General features: G+C 39.9%; 1 protein-coding gene across 1 annotated transcript in view; it reads left to right on the plus strand.

The window, feature by feature from the left end:
• The window catches only part of NDFIP1 (Nedd4 family interacting protein 1), a 46,510-nt gene that overhangs the window by 17,919 nt on the left and 8,271 nt on the right, over positions 1-20,320 (plus strand). Inside the window, exons 2-6 of the mRNA XM_003900286.4 lie at positions 7,593-7,680; positions 7,998-8,128; positions 11,517-11,604; positions 13,487-13,611; positions 16,659-16,725. Coding sequence (XP_003900335.1) covers positions 7,593-7,680; positions 7,998-8,128; positions 11,517-11,604; positions 13,487-13,611; positions 16,659-16,725 — 499 coding nt within the window. The remainder of the gene's footprint in view (positions 1-7,592; positions 7,681-7,997; positions 8,129-11,516; positions 11,605-13,486; positions 13,612-16,658; positions 16,726-20,320) is intronic.

A 20,320-nucleotide genomic window follows, 5' to 3' on the forward strand; every position in this document is an offset into this window, starting at 1 on the left:
AATAAATGGAAGCGTTCAATATATGGCCTTTTGTGACTGGCTTCTTTGTTGTACTATAATTTTTTTTTTCTTTTTTTTGAGATGGAGTCTCACTCTGTCGCCCAGGCTGGAGTGCAGTGGTGCAATCTCAGCTCACTGCAAGCTCTGCCTCCTGGGTTCACACCATTCTCCTGCCTCAGCTTCCCAAGTAGCTGGGACTACAGGTGCCCCCCACCACACCCGGCTAATTTTTTTGTATTTTCAGTAAAGACAGGGTTTCACCGTGTTAACCAGGATGGTCTCAATCTCCTAACCTCATGATCCGCCTGCCTCGACCTCCCAAAATGCTGGGTTTACCTCCGCCCGGCCTCTTGTACTATAATGTTTTTAAGGTTCATTCATGTTTCAGCATGTGTCAGTACCTCATTTTTTTTGGATGAGTAATATTTCATTGTACAGGTATGCCACATTTTGTTGATCTATTCGTAAGTTGATGAACATTGTTGGCAATTATGGATAATGCTACTGTGAAAATTCATGTACAAGTTTTTGTATGAACTTGTTTTCAGTTCTCTTGGTATATACCTTGGAGTGGAATTGCTTGATGTTAATATAAATCTATGTTGTTGTTTTTGTTTGAGACAGGATCTCACTCTGTTGCTCAGACTGAGCAACAGACTGGACTGGACTCACTGAAGCGCTGAACTCTTCAGCTTAAGTGATCCTCCTGTCTCAGCCTCTTGAGTAGGTGGATCACAGGTGTGCCACCATGCCCGGCTAATTTTTACATTTTTAGTAGAGACAGGATCTTGCTGTGTTTCCCAGGCTGGTCTCAAACTCCTGGCCTCAAGTGATCCTCCTGCCTCAGCCTCTTGAAAGTGCTGGGATTGCAGGCTGAGCCAGTGTGTTTTCAGCCTGTGTTTAACTTATTTTGAGGAACTGCCAAACTTTTCCACAGCAGCTGCACCATTTTGCGTTCCCACCAGCAGTGTATTAGAGTTGCTGTTTCTCCACATACTCAGCACTTGCTATTGTCTGTCTTTTTGATTATAGCCATCCTAGTAAGCATGAAGTGGTATTGAGTCTTGGTTTTGATTTATGTTTTCCTGCTGACTTAATGATATTGAGCATTTTGTGTCTGCTGGCCTTTTGTATATCTTCTTTGGAGAAATGTCTATTCAAATCATTTGCCCATTTTATAATTGGGTTGCCTTTTTATTTAGTTTCTCTTGTCAGAATTACTTAAAATATCTTCTCCTAATTAATAATTAGAGAATTTTTCTTGAATGTAAATAATTTGGTGATGTTAGAATGACAGAGTTTATATTTACAATATATAAAGTAAATGTACAGGCCACACAAACTTAATGATTATTTCTGAACAACAGTAAAATAGCATACTCAGCTGTTTGCCAAAAGAAATGTGCTTTGTAATTATACCGTCTTGTTTTGGTAGGATTTAGGGACGATGCAGTAGTGGGCTGGTAATGAGAGCTTTAAAAATTAGATTTTAAGGTAAAAGTTTTAGAAATTAACTCTAAGATAGAATTGGTAAATAACATTTAAAGCTAGAGTTCAGGCATTGACCCAGAACTTTCTGATACTTATTTTTAATAACTTAAAGAAGGGACTTGAAACTTATAAGAATTTTCTTGCTGTTTGAGTAGGACCAAACCAAAAAAAAATGAAGTAATGAAAATACTTGCAACTTTATAGACTTACTGGATAGTTCAGCATTATTTTTCATGTGCTTTGTTTGTATGAATTCTGAGGTATATGTTGATACCTTTTCTTATACATAAGGATTTATGGGTTTTGTTTAGTGTAGGTTTTTGTTGTTCTCCCATTCTTAGAGAATATAGAGAATCCAAGAATGACTTTTAAGTGCCTTTAGGTCCTGCCATTTGCTGCAGTTATAAATGTTGCCCCTTGCTTATCCCTAATCCTAGCCCCAGTTCTGCTATTACTGAAAAACAACTCATTTTAGAACTACTTAGCGAGGAGGGCAGTGATGAAGCTTTCTTGGACTCAAATAATAGTTTAAATCTGTAGGGTATAATGTCTTAAACTTGTTGAATTCAAGTTTGTTTCTATTAGAATTAGAACTATATATGATTTCTGTGTTGGAGAGTCATAAAAATGTCATATTTATTTTTAATACCAATAGTACCTAGATACAGAGGAAGGTGATAAGGAGGGGAAACAACCCTCTTATTTTATTTATTTATTTATTTTTGAGACAGAATCTCGCTCTGTCGCCCAGGCTGGAGTGCAGTGGCTTGCTCTTGGCTTACTATAACCTCCACCTCCCAGGATCAAGCGATTCTGGTGCATAAGCCTCCCGAGTAGTTGGGACTACAGGTGTACGCCACCACACCTGATTGATTTTTGTATTTTTAGTAGAGATGAGGTTTTACCATGTTGGCCAGGCTGGTCTCAAACTGCTGACCTCAAGTGATCTGCCCACTTCGGCCTGCCACAGTGCTGGGATTACAGGTGTGACTTGAGAACAAAACCTTAGTAGCACCTATTTGTAAATAAATGTTTTTTTAAAATTGAAGGTCATCAAGGCCAAAGGTACCATGGCAGATTGTGATATATCTGAAGTGGGAACAATGGAAGAGTTTTAGGGTTTTTCTGGGGAGCCATTCTAGTCTGCTCAGCACATAGAGAGGAGCAAAGGTAATCAGGACAAGAGTAAGGGCACACTCTGGGTGTGAGAAAGTGAAAGGTCATCTGAATTCTCAGGTGATTGGATTATTTATTTCTTAGTGATGGAGGCATAGGTAGTTATAGGTAGTTGTGTATTAAACTCTACTTTATATGGCCTGTGTAGGTAATTGTGTAGCTCTATTTGGAAAAAATGCCATTTAAATCATATTTCAGCCGAGTGTGGTGGCTCATGCCTGTAATCCTATCACTTTGGGAGGTAGAGGCAGGTGGATCACTTGAGATCAGGAGTTTGATACCATCCTGGCCAACATGGCACAACCCCATCTCTACTAAAAATACAAAAATTAGCCAGGTATGGTGGCACATGCCTGTGATCCCAACTACTTGGGAGGCTAAGGCAGAAGAATCACTCGAACCCAGGAGGCAGAGGTTGCAGTGAGCGAGATCGTACCACTGCACTCCAGCCTGGGTGACAGAGTAAAACTCTGTCTCAAAAAAATAAAAATTAAAAAAATTAAAAATAAAATCATATTTGAAGGTTAGTAAAATTGATCAGAATTTTAACAGAAATTATATGACAGGAAAAAAAAATCTAGTGTCCAACAGCTATTTATTATCTATCACGGTCACTCAAAGGATGTCCCTCCTATCCTTGCCCAACATCTCCGTGTACTGAGAGCAGAAGTTCCCAGATCTGTCTCTCTGAGTATCCCCTACAACCCAGATTCTGTGACAGTTAAATGGGACTCAGGCTTCCACTGGCCAGTTGATAGAAGAGACTGAGCATCTTTCCAACTCTAACCCCAAAGTGACAATGCTACATATTCTTTCAGAAAGTGTCAGGAAAAAGCCCGAAGATCCCTGAGCTCCAGGGACATGGCAGGGAGGCTGCACAGAAGAGTTCCCAGGGACAGAAAAGGGGAATCTTAAAAATAAGTTTTGGAACCAAGTAATGAATTTTATAGTACACTCTAGTTCTAGAGCACGTGTTCCTCCACTTGTTAGTGAATGCCTGACTTGTTGCCCCCGAAGTGTAAAAAGATGTATATTTAAGAATTCCATTGTTCAGCAAGTGATTATTCATGCAGATGGCGGTCACTAAATACCTCTTTTTGAAGGTGATTTCCTCTCCCGCCAATCCCCCTACCTTGCAGTGTTTTGTTTTAAACAGCTTTCTTGATGGAGCCTAATCTTAACACCAGCATTATAGAAATAAGCCAGAGTGGGAAGCCTGTATAGTGAGGTCTTGGGATTATACTATAGTCATAATGGTGTTTTAAATTGTTTTTCTTTTTCTTTTTTTTAATTGAAAAAAGTACACTACTCTAAAGTAGTGAATTTTAATGGAGCAAACTCTTCACATAGAAGTGTTTCTTTTTTCCTTATCAAAGTGAAAATTGGCGTTTCTAAGAAGGCTGGAATTTATTTGCACTGTCATCTTTTACTGTGGTGGGGGATGATCGAATTTAACGTTTCCAAGTTGCCAGGAGACAGGCAGCCTATCTTATAAATATTGTCATAGAAGACCTCTTAACCTCTTCTTTGGATTTCTGTATTTCTTAGAATTGTCATGCTTCCTTTCTGAGACCTAAATTATGCAGAGGTAATGTGATTACTTTGACACCAAGCTCAGGAAATATAAAACGGGTTAGATATAAACCAAGCTAGATTTAAATGAAGTTCATTACTGGCTACAGTATATTAAGGGAACATTTTCGAAAAGTCCATATTTGCCTCTGTTCTTGCTGCTGACTCTTCTGCTTCTTTTGGTGACCTTCCCATAGCACAAGAGTGGTTAGGTATGAGGAGGCTAAGAATACCTTGCCAAGAGCTTCAAATAATGTTAAAACCAGTATTTTAGGGCCGGGCGCGGTGGCTCAAGCCTGTAATCCCAGCACTTTGGGAGGCCGAGGCGGGTGGATCACGAGGTCAGGAGATCGAGACCATCCTGGCTAACATGGTGAAACCCCGTCTCTACTAAAAATACAAAAAACTAGCCGGGCGTGGTGGCGGGCGCCTGTAGTCCCAGCTACTCGGAGGCTGAGGCGGGAGAATGGCGTGAACCCGGGAGGTGGAGCTTGCAGTGAGCCGAGATCGCGCCACTGCACTCCAGCCTGGGCGACAGAGCGAGACTCCGTCTCAAAAAAAAAAAAAAAACCAGTATTTTAGGTGAACTGTTGTCCCAAGAACTCTCTTTAAATAATTCACTAGTTCAGCGTCCCAGGAGCATTTGGCTTTACTGCAGCTATTTTGACCACATGTATTTGTTTAAAAGGAAAAATTATCTTAGGTTACAATACAGTTATTTTGGGCGTACCTTAAGTTTAATATTAGATTACTAGGATTCGAAAAAATGTACCCAGATGGTAGATGCTGATGAGAATTTGACACAGGAATTCATTTGAAATTGAAGCTTTTGTAGTATTAGTCAGAAAAATTTATTGACATCTGTTTTTGAATAGTATTTGAGATTGAGATGATCACTTAAAATTTAATGGATTATGGCTGGGCACAATGGCTCACACCTGTAATTCCAGCACTTTGGCAGGCCAAGGCAGGCGGATCACCTGAGGTTGGGAGTTTGAGACCAGCCTGGCCAACATCTACTAAAAATACAAAAATTAGCCAGGCCTGGTGGCACACACCTGTAGTCCCGGCTACTTGGAGGCTGAGGCAGCAGAATCACTTGAACCTGGGAGGTGGAGGTTTCAGTGAGCTGAGATCCCGCCATTGCTCTCCAGCCTGGGCAACAAAAGTGAAACTCCATCTCAAAAAAAAAAAAAAAAAAAAAATTTAATGGATTATGGAGCCTTACTTCATGTTAGTACACCTCAGCCTCTCTGTTTTTCTGTCTCAATTCAAGATAGAGTTCTTTATAGCAGTATGGTTTAGAGGTGGTATGTATTTTACAAGTATGTCAGTTGGCTCTGTATATCCTGATGATACTGAAGCCAGGACTAGACCCCTACATCAGTTATATCACTAAATATTCTGTTATTAATTTCCAGATTGACTCCTAGTCCCAGTCAGCTCATCTTTTAAATTAATATAGTTCATTGTCACACTGGACTCGAAAAACCAAATGAAATGTCTTTATTCTGTGAAGATGACTTGTGTAGGCTATACAGACTAGCAACAGCAGACACTTTTGGTGTGAGTTATTTAAAAAAATTGAAGAAGGCTGGGCACGGTGGCTAACTCCTGTAATCCCAGCACTTTGGGAGGCTGGGGCAGGCGGATCACAAGGTCAGGAGATTGAGACCATCCTGGCTAACTCAGTGAAACCCCGTCTCTATTAAAAAATACAAAAAAAATTAGCCAGGCGTGGTGGCAGGCGCCTGTAGTCCCAGCTACTGGGGAGGCTGAGGCAGGAGAATGGCGTGAACCTGCGAGGCGGAGCTTGCAGTGAGCCAAGATCGCGCCACTGCACTCCAGCCTGGGCGAGAGAGCGAGACTCCGTCTCAAAAATATAAAAAATAAATAAATAAATTGAAGATTTGACTGGCAGAAAAGTTGCTGAGATAGGGAAAAGGGATATCGATTGACAGATATATGTAGAATTAGGGAGAATTTTATGCTTTCATAAATGTCTCAATTATTTAAGATTTAATTTGGTGTGCATGCTAAATATTATGGTAACATGGTTTGTCTGTGATTTGTCTTTTGTCTTAACAGATTATTTTTCTAACTTTAAAAAAGTATACGTCGTTTGAGGCCAGGAGTTGGAAACCAGCCTGGGTAACACAGGGAGACCCCATCTCTACAAAAAATAAATTTTAAAAAAGCCAGGGTATAATTGTGCCACCGCACTCCTGCCTGGGCAGCAAGAATGAGATCCTGTCTCTCTAAAAAAAAGTATACAAGTGATAAATATTCACTACAAAATATTTGAACATGCAGATACACAACAAAAAGGAAAAATTCCCCTGTACTCCTATTACCTAGAAATAACAGTGTTGAACTGTAAATGTCTCATTCTAGGCCTCTTTTCCATTATATGTCTGCCTTTTTAAAAAGGAATATATGATGCATATTGTTTGGCAAATTTAGCTATTTTCATGTAATAATAGTACACCATAAATACCTATTTGAGTAATGAAATTTAATTTTTTTTTTTAAAGACATGGTCTCACTCTGTCACCTAGGCTGGAGGGCAGTGGCACAATCTCGGCTCACTGCAGCCATGACCTCCTGGGCTCGAGCCGTCCTGCTGCCTCAGCCTCCTGAGTAGCTAGGACCACAGGTGCATGCCACCACTCCCAGGTAATTTTTGTTTTTTTTTAGAAACAGGGTTTTGCCATGTTGCCCAGGCTAGTCTTGAACTCCTAAGCTCCCCTAATCTCAAGCGATCCCACCTGCCTAGGCCTCGCAGAGTGCTAGTATTACAGGTGTGAGCCACCATGCCTGGCTGAAATTTAATGTGTATTTTTTTGACACAGAGTTTCGCTCTGTTGCCCAGGCTGGAGTGTAGTGATACCATCTCAGCTCACTGCAACCTCCGCCTCCCGGGTTAAAATTATTCTTGTGCCTCCGCCTCCTGAGCAGCTGGGACTACAGGAGTGTGCCACCATGCCTGGCTAATTTTTGTATTTTTAGTAGAGATGGGGTTTTGCCATGTTGGCCAGGATGGCGAAATTTAATTTTTAATGGTCGTTTAGTAGTCCTTTGTGAGATGTACTATAATTTATTTGTCTCCTATGATTGGAATTTAGGTTGTTTCTAATTTTTGCTGATACAACACTTATATGTACCCTTTTTGCCTCTTTGAATATTTTCATAGAATAACTTCCTGGGAGTAGAATTCTTAAAGGATTTGTGTATCAGGGCTTTCAAAATACATTGCTAAATAGCTTTCTAGAAAGGCTATTTATTTCAGTTTTTGGGTTCTTATCTTTCTAATTGGCTTTATGCTTGCATTAAAATATGAAATTTTTATTTAGTTACAGAATGAAGAAGAGTCTGGAGAACCTGAACAGGCTGCTGGTGATGCTCCTCCACCTTACAGCAGCATTTCTGCAGAGAGCGCAGGTAGGTAACAGGGCAAAGTGATTACGGAATCCTTAAAAACACTCTGCGCTTTGACATTACAGTTTAAAAAAAAAACGTTTCAGAACCAGTCGGAAGAAAGGTTACAAAGCGAGTCTGGTTTTTAAATAATTGAGAAGTAGATACATTTAAAAATCACCCCCAGTCTCTTAGACGTTCATCTAGAAATGTCTTTTGGTTCAATTGTTATATATGTACTTTTAAGGGAATGGCTGGGTTTTGTCTGCTAGAGTTAGTGGAACTCCTTTTATTTCAATTCAGCTAATCATCAAAAAATTGTGACTGTTAAAATTCTGCAGCATATTTTGACTACAAGGATGAGTCTGGGTTTCCAAAGCCCCCATCTTACAATGTAGCTACAACACTGCCCAGTTATGATGAAGCGGAGCGGACCAAGGCCGAAGCTACTATCCCTTTGGTTCCTGGGAGAGTGAGTATAATTTGCCATGTTACTTGATGGCTGCTCTATGGGAATTAAGTTATTTTCATTGTCCAATTTTGATTCATTACTTATGATTTTATTGATTAGTGAAAGTAGAGCTAATTTAAAAAATCAGGTATATTTGCTTTTGGGATAATAAACTCATCTCTTCCTAAAAATGACAAGGTAAATTACTAGTCAAACCTGCTCATTTTTCCTTTATCTCTCCTATTGCCACTACTTTTTCAAGTCTCCTGGGATGGCTGAAGTATCTTGAAGCAGGAGCACAGTAACATTTCCTTGATTCTGCACACTTAATATTTTGCTGTTGGGTGGATAGCTGCTAAGGAGGTCTAGGAAGATAATAAATATGTTCAAATTTATAGAATTAAACTCATAAAAGAGATCTTCACATTGATTTAGATGAACTCCATTCTTAACAGCAGTCCAGATCATGTCATTTGTGGGGACATAGTGAGTTCAGATTCCATCTAGCTTGACGTAGATTCATGGAGGTGGAGATTGGGATGCCATATAAACCAGTGGAGATTATTGGGCACTCTTGGTTCTTGATGTCAGATATGTAAGTGCTGTATTTGTCATTTTGTAAATATTTATCCAGATTGAGGTTGATGCAGGTAGGGCATTGGATCAGATGTTGGGAGAAGGGAAGCAGGATAAGTCCCCAGAAATGTGGGGACCATCAAGCCTCTAGGCTCTATTCTAGCAAGAAACTGGAGTGAGTGATGAGCAAGAACAGAAACCTAGTCTAGGCAGTGTGATGGCATAGGCCCAGAAGTTCCCCTCTTAGCTTGAAGATAGTAGACTGTTTACAGACCACACCTACTGTGAGGAGCAGAGCTCCTAAAATCATTGCTTGGCAGAAATAGTTTATGAGCGCAGTCTAGGATGATCCTAAATGGTGATGATGTGTGTTCAGTTCTTATAGGTGCCAGGGAGAAACTAAGAACCCTAGTGTCTAAGGGCAAGACAATCATAATGTAACTGCCGTATATTGGAAGCAAACAACATGCTTGGTACTGTGCTTGATGCTTTTATGTATTTTGTATATTGTTTCCAGTCTTCATAGTAACCTTGAAAGGTAGAGATTATATTATCTCCATTTTACAGATGTGAAAATTTAGGTCCAGAGAGATAAAGTAATTTTCCCAAAGTCATACGACTGATAAGTGGCAGAAGTGAAAGCCAAACCCAGATATTCTAGAATCCAAAGTCCTTGTTTGTTTCATTGTACTCTGCAGACCTGTTGCAATATATGGTAAATAGATCAGTATGGAAATTAGTCTGATAAATCACAGAACTCTTCAGAATACTTTCATTGATACAGGTATATATTTAGGAACTTCTTAAAGGGCTCTAGTATTCAGCAGACATGTATAAAGCACTTTTAAAATCTAAGATGCAGTGTATTTTACAGTGGATAGGCAAAAAGCTTTGTATAAGGCACTGTTCCTCATTGTTACTCAAAAGCCTAAAATCCAACTAGGGTAAGGGGCCCACAAATACTGATAACTAAGACACTTAAGAGCAGGGGGCATCACGAACTGAAACTTTTTACTGGGTGATCATAGGGGAAGATGTGATTTGATGTGGGCCCGGAGTTTTGATGAGTAAGAACATTCCAGAGGGAAAAAGCACAGAAAGCAGGTGTGAATCCAGCCAGGTGAGGGCAGTTCTATGTATGTAGTAATTGGCTTTGTATGAGCACAGAGTTTGTGAAGGGAGATACAAAGTTGTGACTAGAACTGTTTATAGAATCCTTGGAATGTTAGACGGGGGTATTTAAACTTCTATATGCAACTTTTAGAGAATCCTTCAGAGTTTTTGAGCAGGGGTATGAGAGGACTTGTGTGGTGTTCTGGAAACATTAACTTGGCAACAATTTCTAGGAGGAATCATGGTAGAAGACATACCAAGAGGACAGGAAGAAGGCATTTGTAATATTATTAGATGTTACTTCCATGTGTTTTTTGGAGTATATCTTTGAGTAATTATGCAAAAAACAGAGTTAGCTTTTAATTTTGGCAAAACCTTATTCTGCTAATATGAAGTAAGAATACTAGATATTTAATGTTTTAAAAAATTAATTATAAAACAATTCATTTTAATAGAAATTTCACACAATAGAGGAAGTACGTTAAGTTAGAAAAGGAAGCTGCCATTGCCACCGACCTCCTTTTCTCTAGTTCCCACTTCCCAGGGAAACCACTGTTAACAATTTGGGTCTTCGAGACTCTTTTCTGTGTACAACAAGTTTTGATATTCCCTAAAATGTTTTTCATTTGAGGAGCCCTCATTGAACTGTGTACAGATCTATCACTTTTAAGTATATATTCAATTATTTTTAAATATCTCAACACATACCTACATCAGTTAAAAAGATAGCCTACATGTGTTGGTATTGTTCAGGATCATGTTATTTCTAGATCTGCAATATTATGTTATCAAGTTAGGATGGAAGAGGTCTTATCTGCTGATAAGGTTAGAAGTGAGATTGTTTTAGATCTTGTATGCCAATACAAATACATGATTATGGAGTTGAGCAGTGGGCAGTTCTGTGGACTATTCGTGTATGATCGTACTATTCTTTTTTCCCCTATATCAGCCTCGTAAAGCATTTATTTTTTGAATTTTTTGAATTTTTTTTTATTTTTTGAGACGAAGTCTCACTCTGTCGCCCAGGCTGGAGTGCAGTGGTATGATATCGGCTCACTGCAAGTTGCGTCTCCCGGGTTCATGCCATTCTACTGCTTCAGCCTCCTGAGTAGCTGGGACTGTAGGTGCCCGCCACCACTCCTGGCTAATTTTTTTGTATTTTTAGTAGAGACGGGGTTTCACCATGTTAGCCAGGATGGTTTTGATCTCCTGACCTCATGATCCGTCCGCCTCCGCCTCCCAAAGTGCTGGGATTACAGGCATGAGCCACCACCGCACTTGGCTGATTTTATCTTTTTAATAGTCCCTGGATTACTAATATTTTAGGTCCTAAACAGGTCCTTGATTACTGATATTCTAGAATTTAAACCAAATGTGTAAGTACATTTTGTCTTTTGTCTTTTTTTGAGGTATATTTTTTTGAAGGAAGAGTAAATAGTTCTTTGTGAACTTTTAAATGTTTGAAGTGTATTGTTAAAGAACTTAGGTTATCAGATGAAAATTTCATTTTGAACACTGGGGATAGAAAAAAGATTTGCTTCTTTTCTAATTATATATTAATAATGCAAAATGGAATTTTAAACACACATTGAGCCTTTAATGCTCATAATTTTGAACTGAGCCAGAGCAATAACTTTTTTCCTTGCTACTCAAATTTACGCCTTCATTTTTCTTTATATCTTCCCTTTGCCTAGAAATAATTCTTTTTCTTTTCATTTAGGATGAGGATTTTGTGGGTCGGGATGATTTTGATGATGCTGACCAGCTGAGGATAGGAAATGATGGGATTTTCATGTTAACTTTTTTCAGTAAGTATGTATGCATAGCAGAACCACCCCTTCCAAACCAGAGTGCTTTGGATTATGGGTGAACCTGACTGAATTAAAATAACTAGTTGAGCTAATGTATTAATACATTATATTTATTTGGTGCCTTTTACTGGAATGTTCAAAGCTTAATATACCTTTGTTCTAATATCCCTTCTCTTTGCCTTCTGTTTTCATGAATATCTGTGGAAAATATAATTAAAGCAGTTATGAGGATGCTGCATTTTTACATGAGCTAAGCCTCATCTTCCAGGTCTTCGGGGCCCTTTTGCATTGCTGCTACTCATCCTTAATCTGTAGAATAGGAATTAAATGCCTTTGATGAATTTTGCTCTGAAAGCTTCTTTTTTCTGACAGATCAAAGTCAGCCTGATTTTCTCCCTTCGTGTTATTTTGCATTTATCTTTTTGTGTGCCTCACATATAAGTGAGCAACCATTTCCTTTATTTGTTGTATTAGAAAGATAAGAAAATGCAATGCTTTTAGAGGTGATGTTATATAAGTTGTCAAAATTCAGAGAACAGGAGGACGAGTGACTTGAATCAGATTTTTGGGGGCACTTATTTAATGTTGAATGCATTTATTTTATTTACTGGACTATATATATAACACACACAGTAAAAAGCAGAGGTCAGGCTGGGCATGGGGGCTCACGCCTGTAATCCCAGCACTTTGGGAGGCTGAGGTGGGCGGATCACCTGAGGTCAGGAATTTGAGACCAGACTGGCCACCATGGTGAAACCCCATCTCTACTAAAAATACAAAAATTAGCTGGGTGTGGTGGCAGGTGCCTGTAATCCCAGCTACTCAGGAGGCTGAGGCAGGAGAATCAATTGAATCCGGAAGGCGGAGGTTGCAGTGAGCTGAGATCGTGCCATTGCACTCCAGCCTGGGTGACAAGAGCGAGACTTCGTCTCAAAAAAAAAAAAAGCAGAGGTCAAAGCCAGGGCACAGTGGCTCATGCCTGTAATCCCAGCAATTTGGAAGGCTGAGGTGGGCGGATCACCTGAGGCTAGGAGTTCAAGACCAGCCTGGCCAACACGGAAAAACCCCGTCTCTACTAAAAACAAAAATTAGCCGGGCGTGGCTGTGCACACCTGTAGTCCCAGCCACTCGGGAGGCTGAGGCAGGAGAATCGCTTGAACCTGGGAGGCAGAGGTTGCAGTGAGCCAAGATCATGCTACTGCACTCCAACTTGGGTGACAGAGTGAGACTCGGTCTCAAAAAAAAAAAAAAGCAGAGGTTGTAAGTATATAGTTTGAAGACTGTTAAGGTTTGCTTTTTGTTTTTTGCTGTTTTTTGTTTTTTGTTTTTTTTCCTTTTGAGACAAGGTCTTGCTCTGTTGCCCAGACTGAATTTGGAGTGCAGTGGTGTGGTCACTTCTCACTGTACCCTTGACCTCCTGGGCTCAAGTGCTCCCCCCACCTCAGCCTCCCAAGTAGCTGGGACTGCAGGTGTGCACCACTGTGCCCAGCTAATTTTTTTTTCTTTCAGTTTTTGTAGAGATGGGTCTTACTGTGGTGCTCAGGCTGGTCTCAAACTGCTGGGCTCAGGGGATCCTCCCACATTGGCCTCCCAAAGTGCTAGGATTACAGGTATGAGCTACTGTGCTCAGCCTGTTAAGGCGTTTTTGAAAGTAACTAACAGTAGACATAATTGTGTAAAACCTGATAGGGAGGAATTTTTCTTGTTTGCTTTTTGGGGAAAGACAGAAGAATGGTTGTTTTAGAGGAGGTATGGTGAGGGTTGTGGAGGACAGGCTTTTATCCTTTGGAAAGTCATTAAAACAGAGGCAGGTGTAAGGCACTCTTGTTCTTGGGTAACAGGACATGTCTAACATCTTTCCCCTCCTCTGCTTTTGCAGTGGCATTCCTCTTTAACTGGATTGGGTTTTTCCTGTCTTTTTGCCTGACCACTTCAGCTGCAGGAAGGTATGGGGCCATTTCAGGATTTGGTCTCTCTCTAATTAAGTGGATCCTGATTGTCAGGGTAAGTTGTACAACAGAAAAGGTGGGCTCTACAGAGGGACAATAATTAGAATATTTTTGAATATTTGATTTTTCATTTGCTTTTTTAAAAGTTATTTCAACGTGTTAAATGATTTTTAGTTTGTCTGTGGTTTCATGATGAAGCCGAACCAAAATCATTTGCAAATGGTTCATGCACACAAGTTTTGTTGTCAAAGCTATTGAATACTGGTCTATCATTAATACTGTTCACCATCTGCTTTCTTTGTTTTTAATGTTTATAATATGATAATGTATATGTTCTGAAATTAGTTGTTTTTATAATAAAAGGAAGGATATTTACCCCTTTGATGTCTCATCAAAAGCAGCCATTCCTCTCATTTCTGTTACAGTTTTAATCTAGCTCTCTCTCTTCTTCCTTCTTTTCTTTTCTCCTTCTCTTCCCCTCTCCCCTCCAGGATTGCTTATGCCAAAATGTTTGGGGAGCCAAAACTGTTTAACAAGTATTGCTTCATTAGGAGTCTACCTCTGAAGTAAATTATAGAGATGTATGTCTTTAGTGACTTAAGAGTTGCCAGTTAGGCTGGGCGCGGTGGCTCAAGCCTGTAATCCCAGCACTTTGGGAGGCCGAGACGGGCGGATCACGAGGTCAGGAGATCGAGACCATCCTGGTTAATATGGTGAAACCCCGTCTCTACTAAAAAGTACAAAAAAAAAAAAACTAGCCGGGCAAGGTGGCGGGCGCCTGTAGTCCCAGCTACTTGGGAGGCTGAGGCAGGAGAATGGCGTGAACCTGGGAGGCAGAGCTTGTAGTGAGCTGAGATCTGGCCACTGCACTCCAGCCTGGGCGATAGAGCGAAACTCCGTCTCAAAAAAAAAAAAAAAAAAAAAGAGTTGCCAGTTAGTTAAATTTGCATGAAGTAATTTAAAGTTGTAAAAGATCTAGGCTTTTAAAGTATCCTCTGATTTCAGATACATTTATTGCTATCATCAACCTTATAAACAAAAACAATTTATCCATCATAAATTGGCATACTTGACTAATGGGCGTTGCTTGACCACTGTAGTTTTTCTAAGTAGTGCCACCTTATTTATTATAAAACATTTGTTAACGTTTTTAGGGTTCTAGAATCCTTTGAGAATCTGATGAAAGTTATAAGCTTTTCCCCCACATAGCTAATATGTACTCATCCATAATAATGGACTTTAGGTTAAGAACTCAAGCCCTAAAGAGGTTTTCATTCCTTCCCTAAATCTTAATTGTTACTTTATTAACAAATAAAATGCTGTATTTTAATTTTCAAACTACATTAAACTCTTGGACACCAAAGCCTCCAAGGAAAAGAGAAATAAAATTAATTCCAGTCTTTTTTTTTTTTTTCTAACTAAATTTTCAACTGCATTTACAAAGTGGATTAAATGGGCTGCGCGCGGTGGCTCACGCCTGTAATCCCAGCACTTTGGGAGGCTGAGGCGGACAGATCACAAGGTCAGGAGATCGAGACCATCCTGGCTAACACGGTGAAACCCTGTCTCTACTAAAAAAATACAAAAAAAAAATAGCGGGACGTGGTGGCGGGGGCCTGTAGTCCCAGGTGCTCGTGAGGCTGAGGAAGGAGAATGGCGTGAACCCAGGAGGGGGAGCTTGCAGTGAGCCGAGATTGTGCCACTGCACTCCAGTCTGGGTGACAGAGTAAGACTCCGTCTCAAAAAAAAAACAATTAATCAAATGAATTAACTTGTATCAGTTAGGATGCTTTTGACTGTGAGTAACAAAAACCTAGCTCAAAATGGCCTAGAAAAAAAATTTTAATTGTTATTTTAAATGGGGAAAGTTTATTTCCCCTGAAAACAAGTCCCTGACAAGGAGGTTAGTTAAGTCAGTGGCTATTTGACATCATCAAGGTCAGCTGACCTATCAGCATATTGGCACAGATCCCCCCATGCCCTCAGGGTTAAAAGATGGCAGTTTCATGTATCAGTATTACATTGAAACACAGCAGTGCTCAAGAGAAGAAAAAGAACTATTTAAAAAAATTTTTTTCTACCACCTTTAGAAAGAACTGTTTTTTCTCTAAGAGCCAGGAAAGCTTCTCAGAAGCCCTCAACTTCCATTGGTCAGAATGGCATCCTGTGCCCATTCCTAAACCAGTTGCCAGCAAAGGAAGGGGATTACCCTGGTATACATGATAAAGCTTCCAAAGTCAAGACAAGGCTGGAGGAGTAGGAACAAAGTCAGGCCTCATTAGAAAGAAGGCAATGATATCAGCTACTCAGGAGGCTGAGGTGGGAGGATTGCTTGAGCTCAGGAGTTCAAATCCAGCCTGGACAACATAGTGAGATCCTGTCTCTTAAAATTAATAATAATAATAATTGCTTTTGGCACTGAATAAGCAAAGTAAAACGATCATTATTGAAACACATTTCTAGAAGAGCAAATATTATGTGGGGAAAAAATGTTTTCTAAAAAACAAATTTTTGTGTACTTTCAAAATAAGGAGTTCATAAAGCTAAAAGCTATCATATTTAACAATTGCTTTTCTCTGAAAGGAAATAGATTTGCATTTATTGTAACCATTTCAAGCCAGTAATATGTAAAATACTTTCACTTATATTTTAAAATTATTCTAAAGGCTAAGCGATGGCATTGGTAGAACAAATAAGTTTTGCCGGGCACAGTAGCTCATGCCTGTAATCCCAGCACTTTCGGAGGCCAAGGTAGGTGGATCACCTGAGGTAGGGAGTTTGAGACCAACCTGACCAACATGGAGAAACTCCGTCTCTACCAAAAATACAAAATTAGCCAGGCATGGTGATGCATACCTGTAATCCCAGCTACACAGGAGGCTAAGACAGGAGAATCGCTTGAACCCGGGAGGCAGAGGTTGCAGTGAGCCGAGATCACGCCATTGCACTCTAGCCTGGGCAACAAGAGGGAAATTCTGTCTAAAAAAAAAAAAAAAAAAAAAAAAGAATCAGTCTTGCATTTTGTGATTTTGTGTACCCTTAAGTTAAAATGAGAAATTGTGTCTGTTAAGCTGCTATAAAGTGTTTTGCCTTATTTTTTAGTTTTCCACCTATTTCCCTGGATATTTTGATGGTCAGTACTGGCTCTGGTGGGTGTTCCTGGTTTTAGGTAAGTGTTTTTAATGTAAGAAAAGGCAAGAAAATATTACATTAAATTTTGTAAGTAAAATTACTTTTAGTAAATGTTCATCTTGATTACTGTATAGTAATATGTTAATAATTGTTAATAAACATTTTTAAAATGTTGCTTTCTTAAAGAATAGTCTTTCATTACCGTCAGAGTAACATGCAGAGTAATAAACAGTTTCTTTGTGGTTGTAGGTTTTTCCTAACCTATACATACATTCTTCTCCTCCATGTGATCAGTGGGGTATACTGATGACTCTGTAATCTGTCAGTTTTTTCCCCTTGTGAGCTATTGCCACACAGCATTCACAAACTCAAACCAGAATTGCTTATAGGCTTACTGCAGCCAGTTGAACTAACTTGTAAGTGCAGGTGGCCCATCTTTGGTGGGTCTATCAGTAGAAAACAGAAAATATATAACCTCACTAGACATAACTTCTGAAAGAACCACCACTGGATTTCCAGAATTCTTTAGTTTACCATTGGTGGGAATAAGAATTATTTTACGATAGGCAAGAGGACTCTTTTTTTTTTGACAGAGTCTTGCTCTGTCGCACAGGCTGGAGTGTAATGGCACGATTTCAGTTCACTGCAATCTCCACCTCCCGGGTTCAAGCAATTTTCCTTCCCCAGCCTCCCAAGTAGCTGGGATTATAGGTGTCCGCAACCACACCTAGCTAATTTTTTGTATTTTTAGTAGAGACGGTGTTTCGCCATGTTGGCCAGGCTGGTCTCGAACTTGTGACCTCAGGTGATCCACCTGCCTCAGCCTCCCAAAGTGCTGGGGTTACAGGTGTGAGCCACCATGTCCGGCCGGAATTTTTTTTTTAAATATATATACCAGGTATTTCAGGTTTCTGGTCTTTGGATTATTTTTTTTACTCTAAACATTTATTTTTAAATATTTTTTTCCTAGACATTAAAACAAAGAGATGAACATTGGAGTAAATTATTTCAATGTTGGCTTCTTGATTATTTGTAAAGAAAATATATATGATACAGTAAGAGAGACCACCATCACTTCTGTCATTTCTACAAAAGAATAACAGGGCCATCTTGTGGCTGTTAAAGACGATGCGATTGCCTCACTGTGTTTCTGTGACATCAGTTTCTCCTATCTCCTGTTTTGCTTCTTGTTGCCTCCTTAATTAAGATTCTTGTTGGTGGTGCTGCTAATGGGTCTGGCTAGCACATCCTGGCACCCACGCCTGACAGGTGCTTAATAAATTGAGGACCTGGGCCAGGCATGGTGGCTTACACCTGTAATTCCAGCATTTTGGGAGTCTGAGTCAGGAGGATTTCACCTTGAGGCCAGGATTTCAAGACCAACCTGGGCAACATAGCAAGACCTCATCTCTACAAAATTTTTTTTTAAATTAGCCAAGCATGGTGATTTGTGCCTGTAGTCCTAGCTACTGGGGAGACTGAGGCAGGAGGACCCCTTGAACCCAGGAGTTGGAGCCTGCAATGAACTATGATGGCACCACTGCACTTCAGCTTGGGTGACAGCAAGACAGTGTGTCTCTAAAAACAAAACAGTTCAGGACCTGTTTTGCCAAGACTAACAGAGCCTTGCATTGCTGACCCTACATTTTACTTAGAAAATATAAATCATTCATCACACCGTCTACCACCTCCTCAACAGCATAATCTACTCTATGATTGGTCATTAGAATTCTTTTTTTTTTAATTAATTTATTTATTTTTTATTATTATTATACTTTAAGTTCTAGGGTACATGTGCATAATGGTCATTAGAATTCTAAGGAAAGAGAAATAGTAATTTTTTTTCCTCTCTTGATTATTGAGAACTTTAATAATAAAAATGACCAACAGGAGAATAATTTAGAAGAAATAGTTCCTTGGCTTGCTTGTTTTGTAAACTGTACCTTTACGAGAAAGGCTGACCACCCCTGTTTCCCCAAGTCAAATCCTGAATGGACCAAAGAAGAGCCCTTAAGCATATGTTCAGATTGATTGCTTATGGCATAAATGATTTAAGGAAATTTAATGGATTGATTCTCTTTCTATATTAAAGTTTCATGGGAGGTGGTTTTATAATACTTTATCATTGATCATTCTTGCTATGTACCATTTGCTTGTATGCGAAAAATAAGAGTTTGGCCGGGCATGGTGGCTCATGCCTGTAATCCCAGCACTTTGGGAGGCTGAGGCAGGCAGATCACTTGAGGTCAGGAGTTCGAGACCAGCATGGCCACCATGGTGAAACCCCGTCTCTACTAAAACTACAAAAATTAGCTGGGTGCAGTTGCTCATGCCTGTGATCCCGGCTACTCGGGAGGAGAATGGCTTGAACCTGAGAGACGGAGGTTGCAGTGCGCTGAGATCGTGCCACTGCACTCCAGCCTGGGCAACAGAGCAAGATTCCGTCTCAAAATACATATATATAGTAATAAGGGTTTGGATACACTTATGAGCATTTATACCCAATATTCGGGTCATTTTGGGAACTTCCCTTTTGAAGAGAACCAGTTTCATGGCTCTTGCAGAGCTGTATGCAGAGCTCCTAAGCTGGCTGCTCATGAGCTATAGTTAGCCTATAGTTTATTTGTTCCACAGTTACTTTTAAAGTTTTTCTTAATTGGTTGCCAACATTTTAAAAATCAAAATTATTTCACATAAAACATCTGAATGTTTTTACTTTTCTTACAAGTTGGAATATCAAGCAAAGCTAGCCTACATTCCCCATGGCACCCTTTGGCTAAAGCTGAGTTGTTGCTATCTCCTCCATATAGGTCATGTGCCTTCCAGTTCAGTAAGATCCCACCACCATACCCCAGCTTAGTGTTTGAAGGGGTAACCCCTGCTCGATACTCACTTGTTGCTTTGGGTGCCAAACAGAATGATGTTCCCCAAGCTCAGAGCTGACAGCTCTTGGTAACTACTAAAAATCAGTTCAACTTTCCAAGTACAGTTTTCTGCCACCGAGTATCCCAGTAAAAGTGTTTTTTAAAAAAATGTGCTAAGGGCTCAGAGACCATCTCTGAAAGAAGAAGGCCAAGAAGAGTATCCGAGTTTCCACTGGAGGTGCATATCACCTCTCTGCTGACAGTTTTAAGAGGTACAAAGTTTTGTGAATGTTATAGATTCTGGTATCGTCACACAAAAAAGAGTCTTACTAAGAAGAGAAAAATAGGCTGAGTGCAGTGGTTCACACCTATAATCCCAATTCTTTGGGAGGCTGAGACAGGAGAATCAATTGAGCCTAGGAGTTCAAGGCCAGCCTGGGCAACATAGCGAGACGCCTATCTCTACAGAAAATTTTAAAATTAGCTGATGCCCAGCTAATGGTGGTGTGAACCTGTTATCCTAGCTACTTGGGAGGCAGAGGCAGGAGGATCATCTGAGCCCAGGAGTTCAAGCTTACAGAGCTGTGATCGTATAACTGCACTCCAGCCTGGGCAACAGAGCAAGACCCTGTCGGGGAAAAAAAAAAAAGAACTAGAGTTTCAAGTTGAGACGATGAGAATTGCTGTAATAGATAAGGGGATCCTGACATCTAGTGGACAACACTATATACTGTCCACAGAAAAAACAGCTCATGACAAGGAAGGTTA

Source organism: Papio anubis, chromosome 5, assembly GCF_008728515.1.
Source record: "Papio anubis isolate 15944 chromosome 5, Panubis1.0, whole genome shotgun sequence".
NCBI classification, from domain to species: domain Eukaryota; kingdom Metazoa; phylum Chordata; class Mammalia; order Primates; family Cercopithecidae; genus Papio; species Papio anubis.